Source organism: Ascidia mentula, chromosome 3 (assembly GCF_947561715.1).
Source record: "Ascidia mentula chromosome 3, kaAscMent1.1, whole genome shotgun sequence".
Taxonomy (NCBI): Eukaryota; Metazoa; Chordata; class Ascidiacea; order Phlebobranchia; family Ascidiidae; genus Ascidia; species Ascidia mentula.
In genome coordinates this window covers 10,046,061-10,057,214 of record NC_138568.1, presented here as the reverse complement: position 1 = coordinate 10,057,214, position 11,154 = coordinate 10,046,061, and the positions used below count along the sequence as shown (strand labels likewise).

At 39.9% G+C, this 11,154-nt stretch overlaps 2 protein-coding genes across 2 annotated transcripts; both read left to right on the top strand.

The window, feature by feature from the left end:
* The first annotated feature begins 322 nt into the window (after window positions 1–322).
* LOC145895556 (1,4-alpha-glucan-branching enzyme-like) lies at window positions 323–3,713 on the top strand. Its single transcript, XM_082984358.1, has 15 exons — window positions 323–432; window positions 527–693; window positions 753–862; window positions 928–1,056; window positions 1,137–1,363; window positions 1,455–1,661; window positions 1,730–1,845; window positions 1,923–2,050; window positions 2,124–2,222; window positions 2,284–2,394; window positions 2,458–2,620; window positions 2,683–2,867; window positions 2,941–3,071; window positions 3,141–3,258; window positions 3,318–3,713. Exons 1-15 carry the CDS (start codon window positions 323–325, stop codon window positions 3,711–3,713), a joined length of 2,397 nt encoding a protein of 798 aa, XP_082840484.1.
* A 2,081-nt stretch (window positions 3,714–5,794) lies between these two features.
* LOC145895555 (1,4-alpha-glucan-branching enzyme-like) lies at window positions 5,795–9,185 on the top strand. The gene is made up of 15 exons (XM_082984357.1): window positions 5,795–5,904; window positions 5,999–6,165; window positions 6,225–6,334; window positions 6,400–6,528; window positions 6,609–6,835; window positions 6,927–7,133; window positions 7,202–7,317; window positions 7,395–7,522; window positions 7,596–7,694; window positions 7,756–7,866; window positions 7,930–8,092; window positions 8,155–8,339; window positions 8,413–8,543; window positions 8,613–8,730; window positions 8,790–9,185. Exons 1-15 carry the CDS (start codon window positions 5,795–5,797, stop codon window positions 9,183–9,185), a joined length of 2,397 nt encoding a protein of 798 aa, XP_082840483.1.
* The last annotated feature ends 1,969 nt before the right edge of the window (window positions 9,186–11,154 follow it).

Here is an 11,154-nt window from a genome sequence, read left to right as displayed (position 1 = left end):
TTCGCATCACAAATGATTTCGGACCATTATAGTTGGATTACATTGTCATTAAACTTATTCCTTCCTGTTATGTTCATGTAGTGGTAAGCTGTGAACATTGTTGAATAATCAAGTCTCTTTGTATTCCAAATTATTATCCTAATCCTTGCCAATCTCACTTTATTGCCCGACAATCCCATTAAGAGCGAACTTCTTCCTTTTTACGCCCTATATAAATTCCATCGCAACATACCTACATCACAACATTCGTTGAAATCTCGGTCAAGCTGCGTTATAACCGCTTACTTAACCTTTGATTCGAATCTCATATCGTGGAGCAAAAATGGAATTCTCAGGTCACGACAATCTTCAACAATGGGGAGTTCCCGAAATCGAAAGCTTGTTTGCAAATGACCCAAGATTAAGAAGCTTTGAAAAGGATATCAGACTTAGGTAAATAAAAGACAGTAAAATACAAAACCGTTGTAATTAAATCTAAAGGTTGGTCAAGTAACTATAAATAATATAACTAATATTGGTGTTGTAGATATGGAATGTTTGAAAAAGCGCTGATGGACATTGAACGCGAGGAAGGAATGGATCGGTTCAGTCGAAGTTACGAAACTTTCGGTGTTGTTCTCACACAAGAGGGAGGAATTCAATGCAGGGAATGGGTTCCCAATGCGAGGGCCGTCTACCTAATGGGAGATTTTAGTGAGTGTGTAGCTTCAAATCGAATCTCTTCGTGTATTTAAGCCACAATGCTTGTTCAGACAACTGGGAAAAAATAATGTACAAGGACATCGGATATGGTCAGTGGGAAATGTTTATGCCACCAAATCGAGATGGTAGATGCCCAATAAACCATCTATCCGAACTGAAGGTAGATGGCTTGCTTTACTCAGACATTGATGTGGAAACACAAATAACAAAATTGTTTAATTTCAGCTTGTGGTTGAAACGAAAGACAATCAGATATTGGAAAGAATTTCACCGTGGGCAAAATACGTGACCCAGTGCGGATCAACGTTTACATGGCGCTTTTGGAATCCGTCTTCAAATAAATCTTGTCAACGAGTACGTGATATGGTTTGCTTTTCTTTACGTTGTCAAAAGCGAGAGTCGAACAGAAAAACAAATTAAAACTTTATTTCCAGTTTGCAAACAATCAAATTTCGAAGCCCGAACGTTTGCGCATTTACGAAGCTCACATTGGGATCAGCTCCGATCGTTGTCAAGTATCTTCTTACAAGCAGTTCACCACAGATGTTCTTCCTCGCATTCGCGATCTAGGCTACAACTGCGTGCTTCTCATGGCAATTATGGAGCATCCTTATTATCCGAGCGTTGGTTACCAAGTTACCAACTTTTTTGCGCCCTCAAGGTGAGTCCACGTTTTAGTGATAGAATTGTGAGTTTTTGCCTCAGTTCAGGATTACGTGTAGTTTACAAAAACACTTGTGTTATGATCGCAGCCGATATGGGACTCCTGACGATCTGAGGGAGTTGATAAACGTCGCACATGGGATGGGAATTTACGTCATGATGGATGTTATGCACAGTCACGCATCGAAGAATGGCTGGGAAAGTTTAGATCGCTTTGATGGCACTGATGAGTGTTTCTTCCGTTCTGATAGACGGGATTTCAGGGAAAATGACGCGCGAAAGTTTGACTTTACAAAGTAAGGGGCATTGCGATGGTTTACGTACAATCATCTCTGTGTGATGGCGCATGTAAAAACTTGTTTAGGTGGGAAGTTCTTCGATTTTTACTGTCCAACCTCCGTCATTACGTGGAAAACTTTGGATTCGACGGTTTTCGGTTTAATGGAGTAACGCCAATGATCTACCACAATCAAATTCCTGGTAAATGTACTTATCAGTATTAGTGCAATTGCAATACTTAAAAAGCGTTTGTTTTGTAAATTTTTAATGATCTTTAGACATCCAATCTGTTGATAACTACCGACAATACTTCGGAATGCACATGGACATTGGAGCAATGGCTTACCTATTGCTTGCAAACAAAATTTTGCATCGATACTATCCAAAAATCATAACCATTGCAGAGGTAGGACTTGTCTTTGTTTGGTCAACAAAAAATCGAACAAAGATTTAAAGAGTGTGTTTTTTGCTGCGTATAGGAGTATACCGAATTTCCAAGTTTGACTCGTCCTGTCAATCAAGGTGGATTCGGTTTCGATTACAGATTATCGATGCATATTCCAAGTCAATGGATGCAGGTAAAACCATGGCAGCATCAAGGAGCGTCATTTTCTACTCTAACGGGTTTCGCGTTTTCAGATATTAAACGGAATGTCGGATGAAAACTGGGGAATGAGCGAAATTTGTCAAATGTTGTCCGAACGGAGGACAGGGGAAAGATATATCACGTACCCAGAAGACCACCAACAGGTTAACGATTTAACTTTTAGATTTGAACATTCATTGTCTGATGTTATAAATTTTAATGTTCAGAGCATGGATTGTCAATGGACGATTGCAAGGCAACTTATGGACAATGAGTGCATGTTGGACCGGCGGGAAATGTCACCGAGATTGGACAGAGGAATGAGTCTCCACAAGATGATCAGACTTATCACAAATGCCTTCAGTGGAAAATCATACCTGAATTTTATGGGTAAATTACTTTATTGGCGTAAACGTTTTTTTACATGTTTACCAAAAGGAACCCTTTCGTAGGCAACGAGTTCGCTCATCCAGATTGGGTTGAGTTTCCATCGTTACAGAATGGAGACAATTACCAACTGGCAAGAAGACAGTTTGAGCTTGCTGATGACCAGCAGCTGAGATACAAATACCTCAATAATTTCGATATCGCAATTAACCGTTTGGAAGAACGATTTGGTTGGCTAAGTTCCCCTCAGGTATAGGATAATTATTTTTTCCGTTGGTATATTCACTTGCAGTGCACGTTTCCACAATCCATTTGATCTTAAGGGACTTGTTACACGTCAACACGATGATGAGAAAGTGATTGTATTCGAAAGAGCCGGCCTGGTCTTCATGTTTAACTTTCATCCTACACAAAGTTATCCCAATTATCGAATCGGTGTACGAACATCAGGAACGTGAGTATGGTTTGGGTATACCTTGCACAGTTCGCGTTCCGTCGTAAATAACACCCTTTCGCGTTGAAGGTACAAGATTGTTTTGGACAGTGACCAAAAAATGTTTGGAGGTCACGGTAGAAATGAAGCTTCGGTGGATTTCCACACTCAACAACAATCGTGTGACAATAACCCATGTTCACTGATGGTAAGATGCTATCATACTGTCATTCAAACGAATCACTAAATCTTTCTATTTTGCTCAAGGTTTATTTGCCGTCACGTTGTGTTATTGTAATGGCGAGCGACGCCCTTTCTCATTGGTCCAACGACGTGAATGCCAATCGGGTTTATTATGGATACGATGATTGTCGTGATCGCGGCCGTGACTACAACTCACGGAGCACTTCACCGTGGCGTCGTGAACGTAGCCACAGTCGTGGTCGTTCGCCGAGCTGTGAAACTCGCTTGAGGGAGATGAATTTGGGCGAATCGAGAAGAGATAAGAGTCCATACAGATGTGCAAGTTTTGGCAGAAGTCAACCAGTTTACAATGCTTCTGGCTGCTCTTCTCATCGATTTCAACGAAACGGTCGTAGCCCGTCACGTTCCAGATCTGTCGGATTTTCAAGCGTTTCGGGTCGTCGGGCTTCGGGATATTGATTGGTTTCAAATAAAATATCCACACAAAACTACATATTTGTTGTGCTGTGTTGATTGTTGTAATTCTTATTTGTTGTTTGTGTCACAAAATGACCTTTGTATTTCTGCATTGTTGTCAGAGCTATTATTGAATAAACAACAGTTTTTTGGACTTTATTGGAGTAAATGTTCCGAATTAAAATCAACTCAATGTGAAGATTTAATTCGATATGATGTTTTGTTGGAGATTCCGAAATTCTGTACCCCTCGTTAAATGGCCAGTAATTTCACGAAAGTTTAGTTTCAATAACGGTTAAAGACGGGATATCTTTATGGCAATTGTGCGTCTAGCGTGACAACGAAACGAACGTCCATAAAACAATGACGACAGTATATCCCAAAACAGCCGTAGTGGGAGGCTTGGTTTGCATCAGCTAGTTTGTTGTTTTATGTTAATTACGCATAGTAAAACATACACTGCCAGAAATACGCAAATGATTAGGTAGACTACACGATTCATATCTCTGCAAATTTCAATTGCATTTCTTGGTGTTTTTACAACCCAAATAATGTCAACTGAGAATGTCTAATCCTGTATTACAAACACTCTGATGATTTTAAACCCCCCCCTAAATCCACTAAAAATTCCTCCAAACACGCTCAAATTGGACGTAGCACCAGCACATGCACCCGTTCCTATTCAACCAAAAATGGACCTCCGTGCGTCACTGATCGCTTTGTTACGTCGTATGTACGTTACATTGTGACAGAGGAATACAAGTTGGTCTTTTACCGCCGGCCAAACTTACTTTAGTGGAAATACAGATGTGCGGGCAGCTCCCGCTGCGAGGGTTGTGCTGTTGGCATGTGATCAAACTGACACTAAGTGCCAAATCCTATGGGCACTCGAGGAAAGTTGTCAAGCAAGCTTACCTATGATAGAATGAAAAGTGTTTGCAAAATATTAATTTTACCCGCGGAATGTTTCAAGGGAAAACTTAGGTATTGCAAACGCAAATATTATCACGTGGATATTACAAGAAAAATAGTAGCGAACGAGCTCATTGCGACTCGGACTAAAAAAGACAATTCGTACGTTGCTTGGTTATATGCTGTCGCAACCACGATCTCAGGAGAAGCGACTGGTTTGCGGTTTGTTAAAATATTATGTCAATATTATATAAGCAATGACCATTCGACAATCCAGAAAAGCTGGTGATACACATTTTTGAGCATTTAAATATTTGCGGAACAATAATTTCTGTTCATCGACTTACTAGTCTATCGAAAACGGGAATAGTCTTCACACAAAAAACTTATTTGTAACACAAACTAAAACGCAATTACGAACAAATTGCACGAGCGACTGAAATAATCTAAATTCTTACGGCGCACGATGGTGCTAAAGAGAAAGATCAGTTGCACACCGACCGAAGCATCGAATGTAAAATAAACGTTTTTGCCAGCAAAGTCGCCAAAACTTTACGACAGCAGGAGTACGTTTGTGCGTAATACGGAAATGATTTTGTCACTTTTTCGTTATTCAGACAACAAGAGCGGCCTTGAATAACTCGGAACTCGTCCAAGTACAAAGGTTTTTTTTGTGAAAGTAATTTTTTCATTCCTGACATTTTGTTGAGGTGGCATTAAGTTTATGAGGTTTACCTTACATTATTGTCAAAACGCATCATATTATTGAATAAGAGAAAGTGTAAGCGTACTTTTGGTTGAATTCCGACCAAACGCACCCGCATTTTAATCTTTGTGATATTGAATTAAATTCGCATCACAAATGATTTCAGACCATTATAGTTGGATTACATTGTCATTAAACTTATTCCTTCCTGTTATGTTCATGTAGTGGTAAGCTGTGAACATTGTTGAATAATCAAGTCTCTTTGTATTCCAAATTATTATCCTAATCCTTGCCAATCTCACTTTATTGCCCGACAATCCCATTAAGAGCGAACTTCTTCCTTTTTACGCCCTATATAAATTCCATCGCAACATACCTACATCACATCATTCGTTGAAATCTCGGTCAAGCTGCGTTATAACCGCTTACTTAACCTTTGATTCGAATCTCACATCGTGGAGCAAAAATGGAATTCTCAGGTCACGACAATCTTCAACAATGGGGAGTTCCCGAAATCGAAAGCTTGTTTGCAAATGACCCAAGATTAAGAAGCTTTGAAAAGGATATCAGACTTAGGTAAATAAAAGACAGTAAAATACAAAACCGTTGTAATTAAATCTAAAGGTTGGTCAAGTAACTATAAATAATATAACTAATATTGGTGTTGTAGATATGGAATGTTTGAAAAAGCGCTGATGGACATTGAACGCGAGGAAGGAATGGATCGGTTCAGTCGAAGTTACGAAACTTTCGGTGTTGTTCTCACACAAGAGGGAGGAATTCAATGCAGGGAATGGGTTCCCAATGCGAGGGCCGTCTACCTAATGGGAGATTTTAGTGAGTGTGTAGCTTCAAATCGAATCTCTTCGTGTATTTAAGCCACAATGCTTGTTCAGACAACTGGGAAAAAATAATGTACAAGGACATCGGATATGGTCAGTGGGAAATGTTCATGCCACCAAATCGAGATGGTAGATGCCCAATAAACCATCTATCCGAACTGAAGGTAGATGGCTTGCTTTACTCAGACATTGATGTGGAAACACAAATAACAAAATTGTTTAATTTCAGCTTGTGGTTGAAACGAAAGACAATCAGATATTGGAAAGAATTTCACCGTGGGCAAAATACGTGACCCAGTGCGGATCAACGTTTACATGGCGCTTTTGGAATCCGTCTTCAAATAAATCTTGTCAACGAGTACGTGATATGGTTTGCTTTTCTTCACGTTGTCAAAAGCGAGAGTCGAACAGAAAAACAAATTAAAACTTTATTTCCAGTTTGCAAACAATCAAATTTCGAAGCCCGAACGTTTGCGCATTTACGAAGCTCACATTGGGATCAGCTCCGATCGTTGTCAAGTATCTTCTTACAAGCAGTTCACCACAGATGTTCTTCCTCGCATTCGCGATCTAGGCTACAACTGCGTGCTTCTCATGGCAATTATGGAGCATCCTTATTATCCGAGCGTTGGTTACCAAGTTACCAACTTTTTTGCGCCCTCAAGGTGAGTCCACGTTTTAGTGATAGAATTGTGAGTTTTTGCCTCAGTTCAGGATTACGTGTAGTTTACAAAAACACTTGTGTTATGATCGCAGCCGATATGGGACTCCTGACGATCTGAGGGAGTTGATAAACGTCGCACATGGGATGGGAATTTACGTCATGATGGATGTTATGCACAGTCACGCATCGAAGAATGGCTGGGAAAGTTTAGATCGCTTTGATGGCACTGATGAGTGTTTCTTCCGTTCTGATAGACGGGATTTCAGGGAAAATGACGCGCGAAAGTTTGACTTTACAAAGTAAGGGGCATTGCGATGGTTTACGTACAATCATCTCTGTGTGATGGCGCATGTAAAAACTTGTTTAGGTGGGAAGTTCTTCGATTTTTACTGTCCAACCTCCGTCATTACGTGGAAAACTTTGGATTCGACGGTTTTCGGTTTAATGGAGTAACGCCAATGATCTACCACAATCAAATTCCTGGTAAATGTACTTATCAGTATTAGTGCAATTGCAATACTTAAAAAGCGTTTGTTTTGTAAATTTTTAATGATCTTTAGACATCCAATCTGTTGATAACTACCGACAATACTTCGGAATGCACATGGACATTGGAGCAATGGCTTACCTATTGCTTGCAAACAAAATTTTGCATCGATACTATCCAAAAATCATAACCATTGCAGAGGTAGGACTTGTCTTTGTTTGGTCAACAAAAAATCGAACAAAGATTTAAAGAGTGTGTTTTTTGCTGCGTATAGGAGTATACCGAATTTCCAAGTTTGACTCGTCCTGTCAATCAAGGTGGATTCGGTTTCGATTACAGATTATCGATGCATATTCCAAGTCAATGGATGCAGGTAAAACCATGGCAGCATCAAGGAGCGTCATTTTCTACTCTAACGGGTTTCGCGTTTTCAGATATTAAACGGAATGTCGGATGAAAACTGGGGAATGAGCGAAATTTGTCAAATGTTGTCCGAACGGAGGACAGGGGAAAGATATATCACGTACCCAGAAGACCACCAACAGGTTAACGATTTAACTTTTAGATTTGAACATTCATTGTCTGATGTTATAAATTTTAATGTTCAGAGCATGGATTGTCAATGGACGATTGCAAGGCAACTTATGGACAATGAGTGCATGTTGGACCGGCGGGAAATGTCACCGAGATTGGACAGAGGAATGAGTCTCCACAAGATGATCAGACTTATCACAAATGCCTTCAGTGGAAAATCATACCTGAATTTTATGGGTAAATTACTTTATTGGCGTAAACGTTTTTTTACATGTTTACCAAAAGGAACCCTTTCGTAGGCAACGAGTTCGCTCATCCAGATTGGGTTGAGTTTCCATCGTTACAGAATGGAGACAATTACCAACTGGCAAGAAGACAGTTTGAGCTTGCTGATGACCAGCAGCTGAGATACAAATACCTCAATAATTTCGATATCGCAATTAACCGTTTGGAAGAACGATTTGGTTGGCTAAGTTCCCCTCAGGTATAGGATAATTATTTTTTCCGTTGGTATATTCACTTGCAGTGCACGTTTCCACAATCCATTTGATCTTAAGGGACTTGTTACACGTCAACACGATGATGAGAAAGTGATTGTATTCGAAAGAGCCGGCCTGGTCTTCATGTTTAACTTTCATCCTACACAAAGTTATCCCAATTATCGAATCGGTGTACGAACATCAGGAACGTGAGTATGGTTTGGGTATACCTTGCACAGTTCGCGTTCCGTCGTAAATAACACCCTTTCGCGTTGAAGGTACAAGATTGTTTTGGACAGTGACCAAAAAATGTTTGGAGGTCACGGTAGAAATGAAGCTTCGGTGGATTTCCACACTCAACAACAATCGTGTGACAATAACCCATGTTCACTGATGGTAAGATGCTATCATACTGTCATTCAAACGAATCACTAAATCTTTCTATTTTGCTCAAGGTTTATTTGCCGTCACGTTGTGTTATTGTAATGGCGAGCGACGCCCTTTCTCATTGGTCCAACGACGTGAATGCCAATCGGGTTTATTATGGATACGATGATTGTCGTGATCGCGGCCGTGACTACAACTCACGGAGCACTTCACCGTGGCGTCGTGAACGTAGCCACAGTCGTGGTCGTTCGCCGAGCTGTGAAACTCGCTTGAGGGAGATGAATTTGGGCGAATCGAGAAGAGATAAGAGTCCATACAGATGTGCAAGTTTTGGCAGAAGTCAACCAGTTTACAATGCTTCTGGCTGCTCTTCTCATCGATTTCAACGAAACGGTCGTAGCCCGTCACGTTCCAGATCTGTCGGATTTTCAAGCGTTTCGGGTCGTCGGGCTTCGGGATATTGATTGGTTTCAAATAAAATATCCACACAAAACTACATATTTGTTGTGCTGTGTTGATTGTTGTAATTCTTATTTGTTGTTTGTGTCACAAAATGACCTTTGTATTTCTGCATTGTTGTCAGAGCTATTATTGAATAAACAACAGTTTTTTGGACTTTATTGGAGTAAATGTTCCGAATTAAAATAAACTCAATGTGAAGATTTAATTCGATATGATGTTTTGTTGGAGATTCCGAAATTCTGTACCCCTCGTTAAATGGCCAGTAATTTCACGAAAGTTTAGTTTCAATAACGGTTAAAGACGGGATATCTTTATGGCAATTGTGCGTCTAGCGTGACAACGAAACGAACGTCCATGAAACAATGACGACAGTATATCCCAAAACAGCCGTAGTGGGAGGCTTGGTTTGCATCAGCTAGTTTGTTGTTTTATGTTAATTACGCATAGTAAAACATACACTGCCAGAAATACGCAAATGATTAGGTAGACTACACGATTCATATCTCTGCAAATTTCAATTGCATTTCTTGGTGTTTTTACAACCCAAATAATGTCAACTGAGAATGTCTAATCCTGTATTACAAACACTCTGATGATTTTAAACCCCCCCCTAAATCCACTAAAAATTCCTCCAAACACGCTCAAATTGGACGTAGCACCAGCACATGCACCCGTTCCTATTCAACCAAAAATGGACCTCCGTGCGTCACTGATCGCTTTGTTACGTCGTATGTACGTTACATTGTGACAGAGGAATACAAGTTGGTCTTTTTCCGCCGGCCAAACTTACTTTAGTGGAAATACAGATGTGCGGGCAGCTCCCGCTGCGAGGGTTGTGCTGTTGGCATGTGATCAAACTGACACTAAGTGCTAAATCCTATGGGCACTCGAGGAAAGTTGTCAAGCAAGCTTACCTATGATAGAATGAAAAGTGTTTGCAAAATATTAATTTTACCCGCGGAATGTTTCAAGGGAAAACTTAGGTATTGCAAACGCAAATATTATCACGTGGATATTACAAGAAAAATAGTAGCGAACGAGCTCATTGCGACTCGGACTAAAAAAGACAATTCGTACGTTGCTTGGTTATATGCTGTCGCAACCACGATCTCAGGAGAAGCGACTGGTTTGCGGTTTGTTAAAATATTATGTCAATATTATATAAGCAATGACCATTCGACAATCCAGAAAAGCTGGTGATACACATTTTTGAGCATTTAAATATTTGCGGAACAATAATTTCTGTTCATCGACTTACTAGTCTATCGAAAACGGGAATAGTCTGCACACAAAAAATTTATTTGTAACACAAACTAAAACGCAATTACGAACAAATTGCACGAGCGACTGAAATAATCTAAATTCTTACGGCGCACGATGGTGCTAAAGAGAAAGATCAGTTGCACACCGACCGAAGCATCGAATGTAAAATAAACGTTTTTGCCAGCAAAGTCGCCAAAACTTTACGACAGCAGGAGTACGTTTGTGCGTAATACGGAAATGATTTTGTCACTTTTTCGTTATTCAGACAACAAGAGCGGCCTTGAATAACTCGGAACTCGTCCAAGTACAAAGGTTTTTTTTGTGAAAGTAATTTTTTCATTCCTGACATTTTGTTGAGGTGGCATTAAGTTTATGAGGTTTACCTTACATTATTGTCAAAACGCATCATATTATTGAATAAGAGAAAGTGTAAGCGTACTTTTGGTTGAATTCCGACCAAACGCACCCGCATTTTAATCTTTGTGATATTGAATTAAATTCGCATCACAAATGATTTCAGACCATTATAGTTGGATTACATTGTCATTAAACTTATTCCTTCCTGTTATGTTCATGTAGTGGTAAGCTGTGAACATTGTTGAATAATCAAGTCTCTTTGTATTCCAAATTATTATCCTAATCCTTGCCAATCTCACTTTATTGCCCGACAATCCCATTAAGAGCGAACTTCTTCCTTTTTACGCCCTA

What these genes read in the sequence shown, in the direction of transcription:
- LOC145895555 (XM_082984357.1), top strand. Translation starts at nt 5,795, where the DNA reads ATGGAATTCTCAGGTCACGACAATCTTCAACAATGGGGAGTTCCCGAA. An exon ending in CTACCACAATCAAATTCCTG is followed by an intron (nt 7,318 to 7,394) that starts GTAAATGTACTT and finishes AATGATCTTTAG; the next exon opens with ACATCCAATCTGTTGATAAC. An exon ending in TTCCAAGTCAATGGATGCAG is followed by an intron (nt 7,695 to 7,755) that starts GTAAAACCATGG and finishes TCGCGTTTTCAG; the next exon opens with ATATTAAACGGAATGTCGGA.
- LOC145895556 (XM_082984358.1), top strand. Translation starts at nt 323, where the DNA reads ATGGAATTCTCAGGTCACGACAATCTTCAACAATGGGGAGTTCCCGAA. An exon ending in CTACCTAATGGGAGATTTTA is followed by an intron (nt 694 to 752) that starts GTGAGTGTGTAG and finishes ATGCTTGTTCAG; the next exon opens with ACAACTGGGAAAAAATAATG. An exon ending in ATAACCCATGTTCACTGATG is followed by an intron (nt 3,259 to 3,317) that starts GTAAGATGCTAT and finishes ATTTTGCTCAAG; the next exon opens with GTTTATTTGCCGTCACGTTG.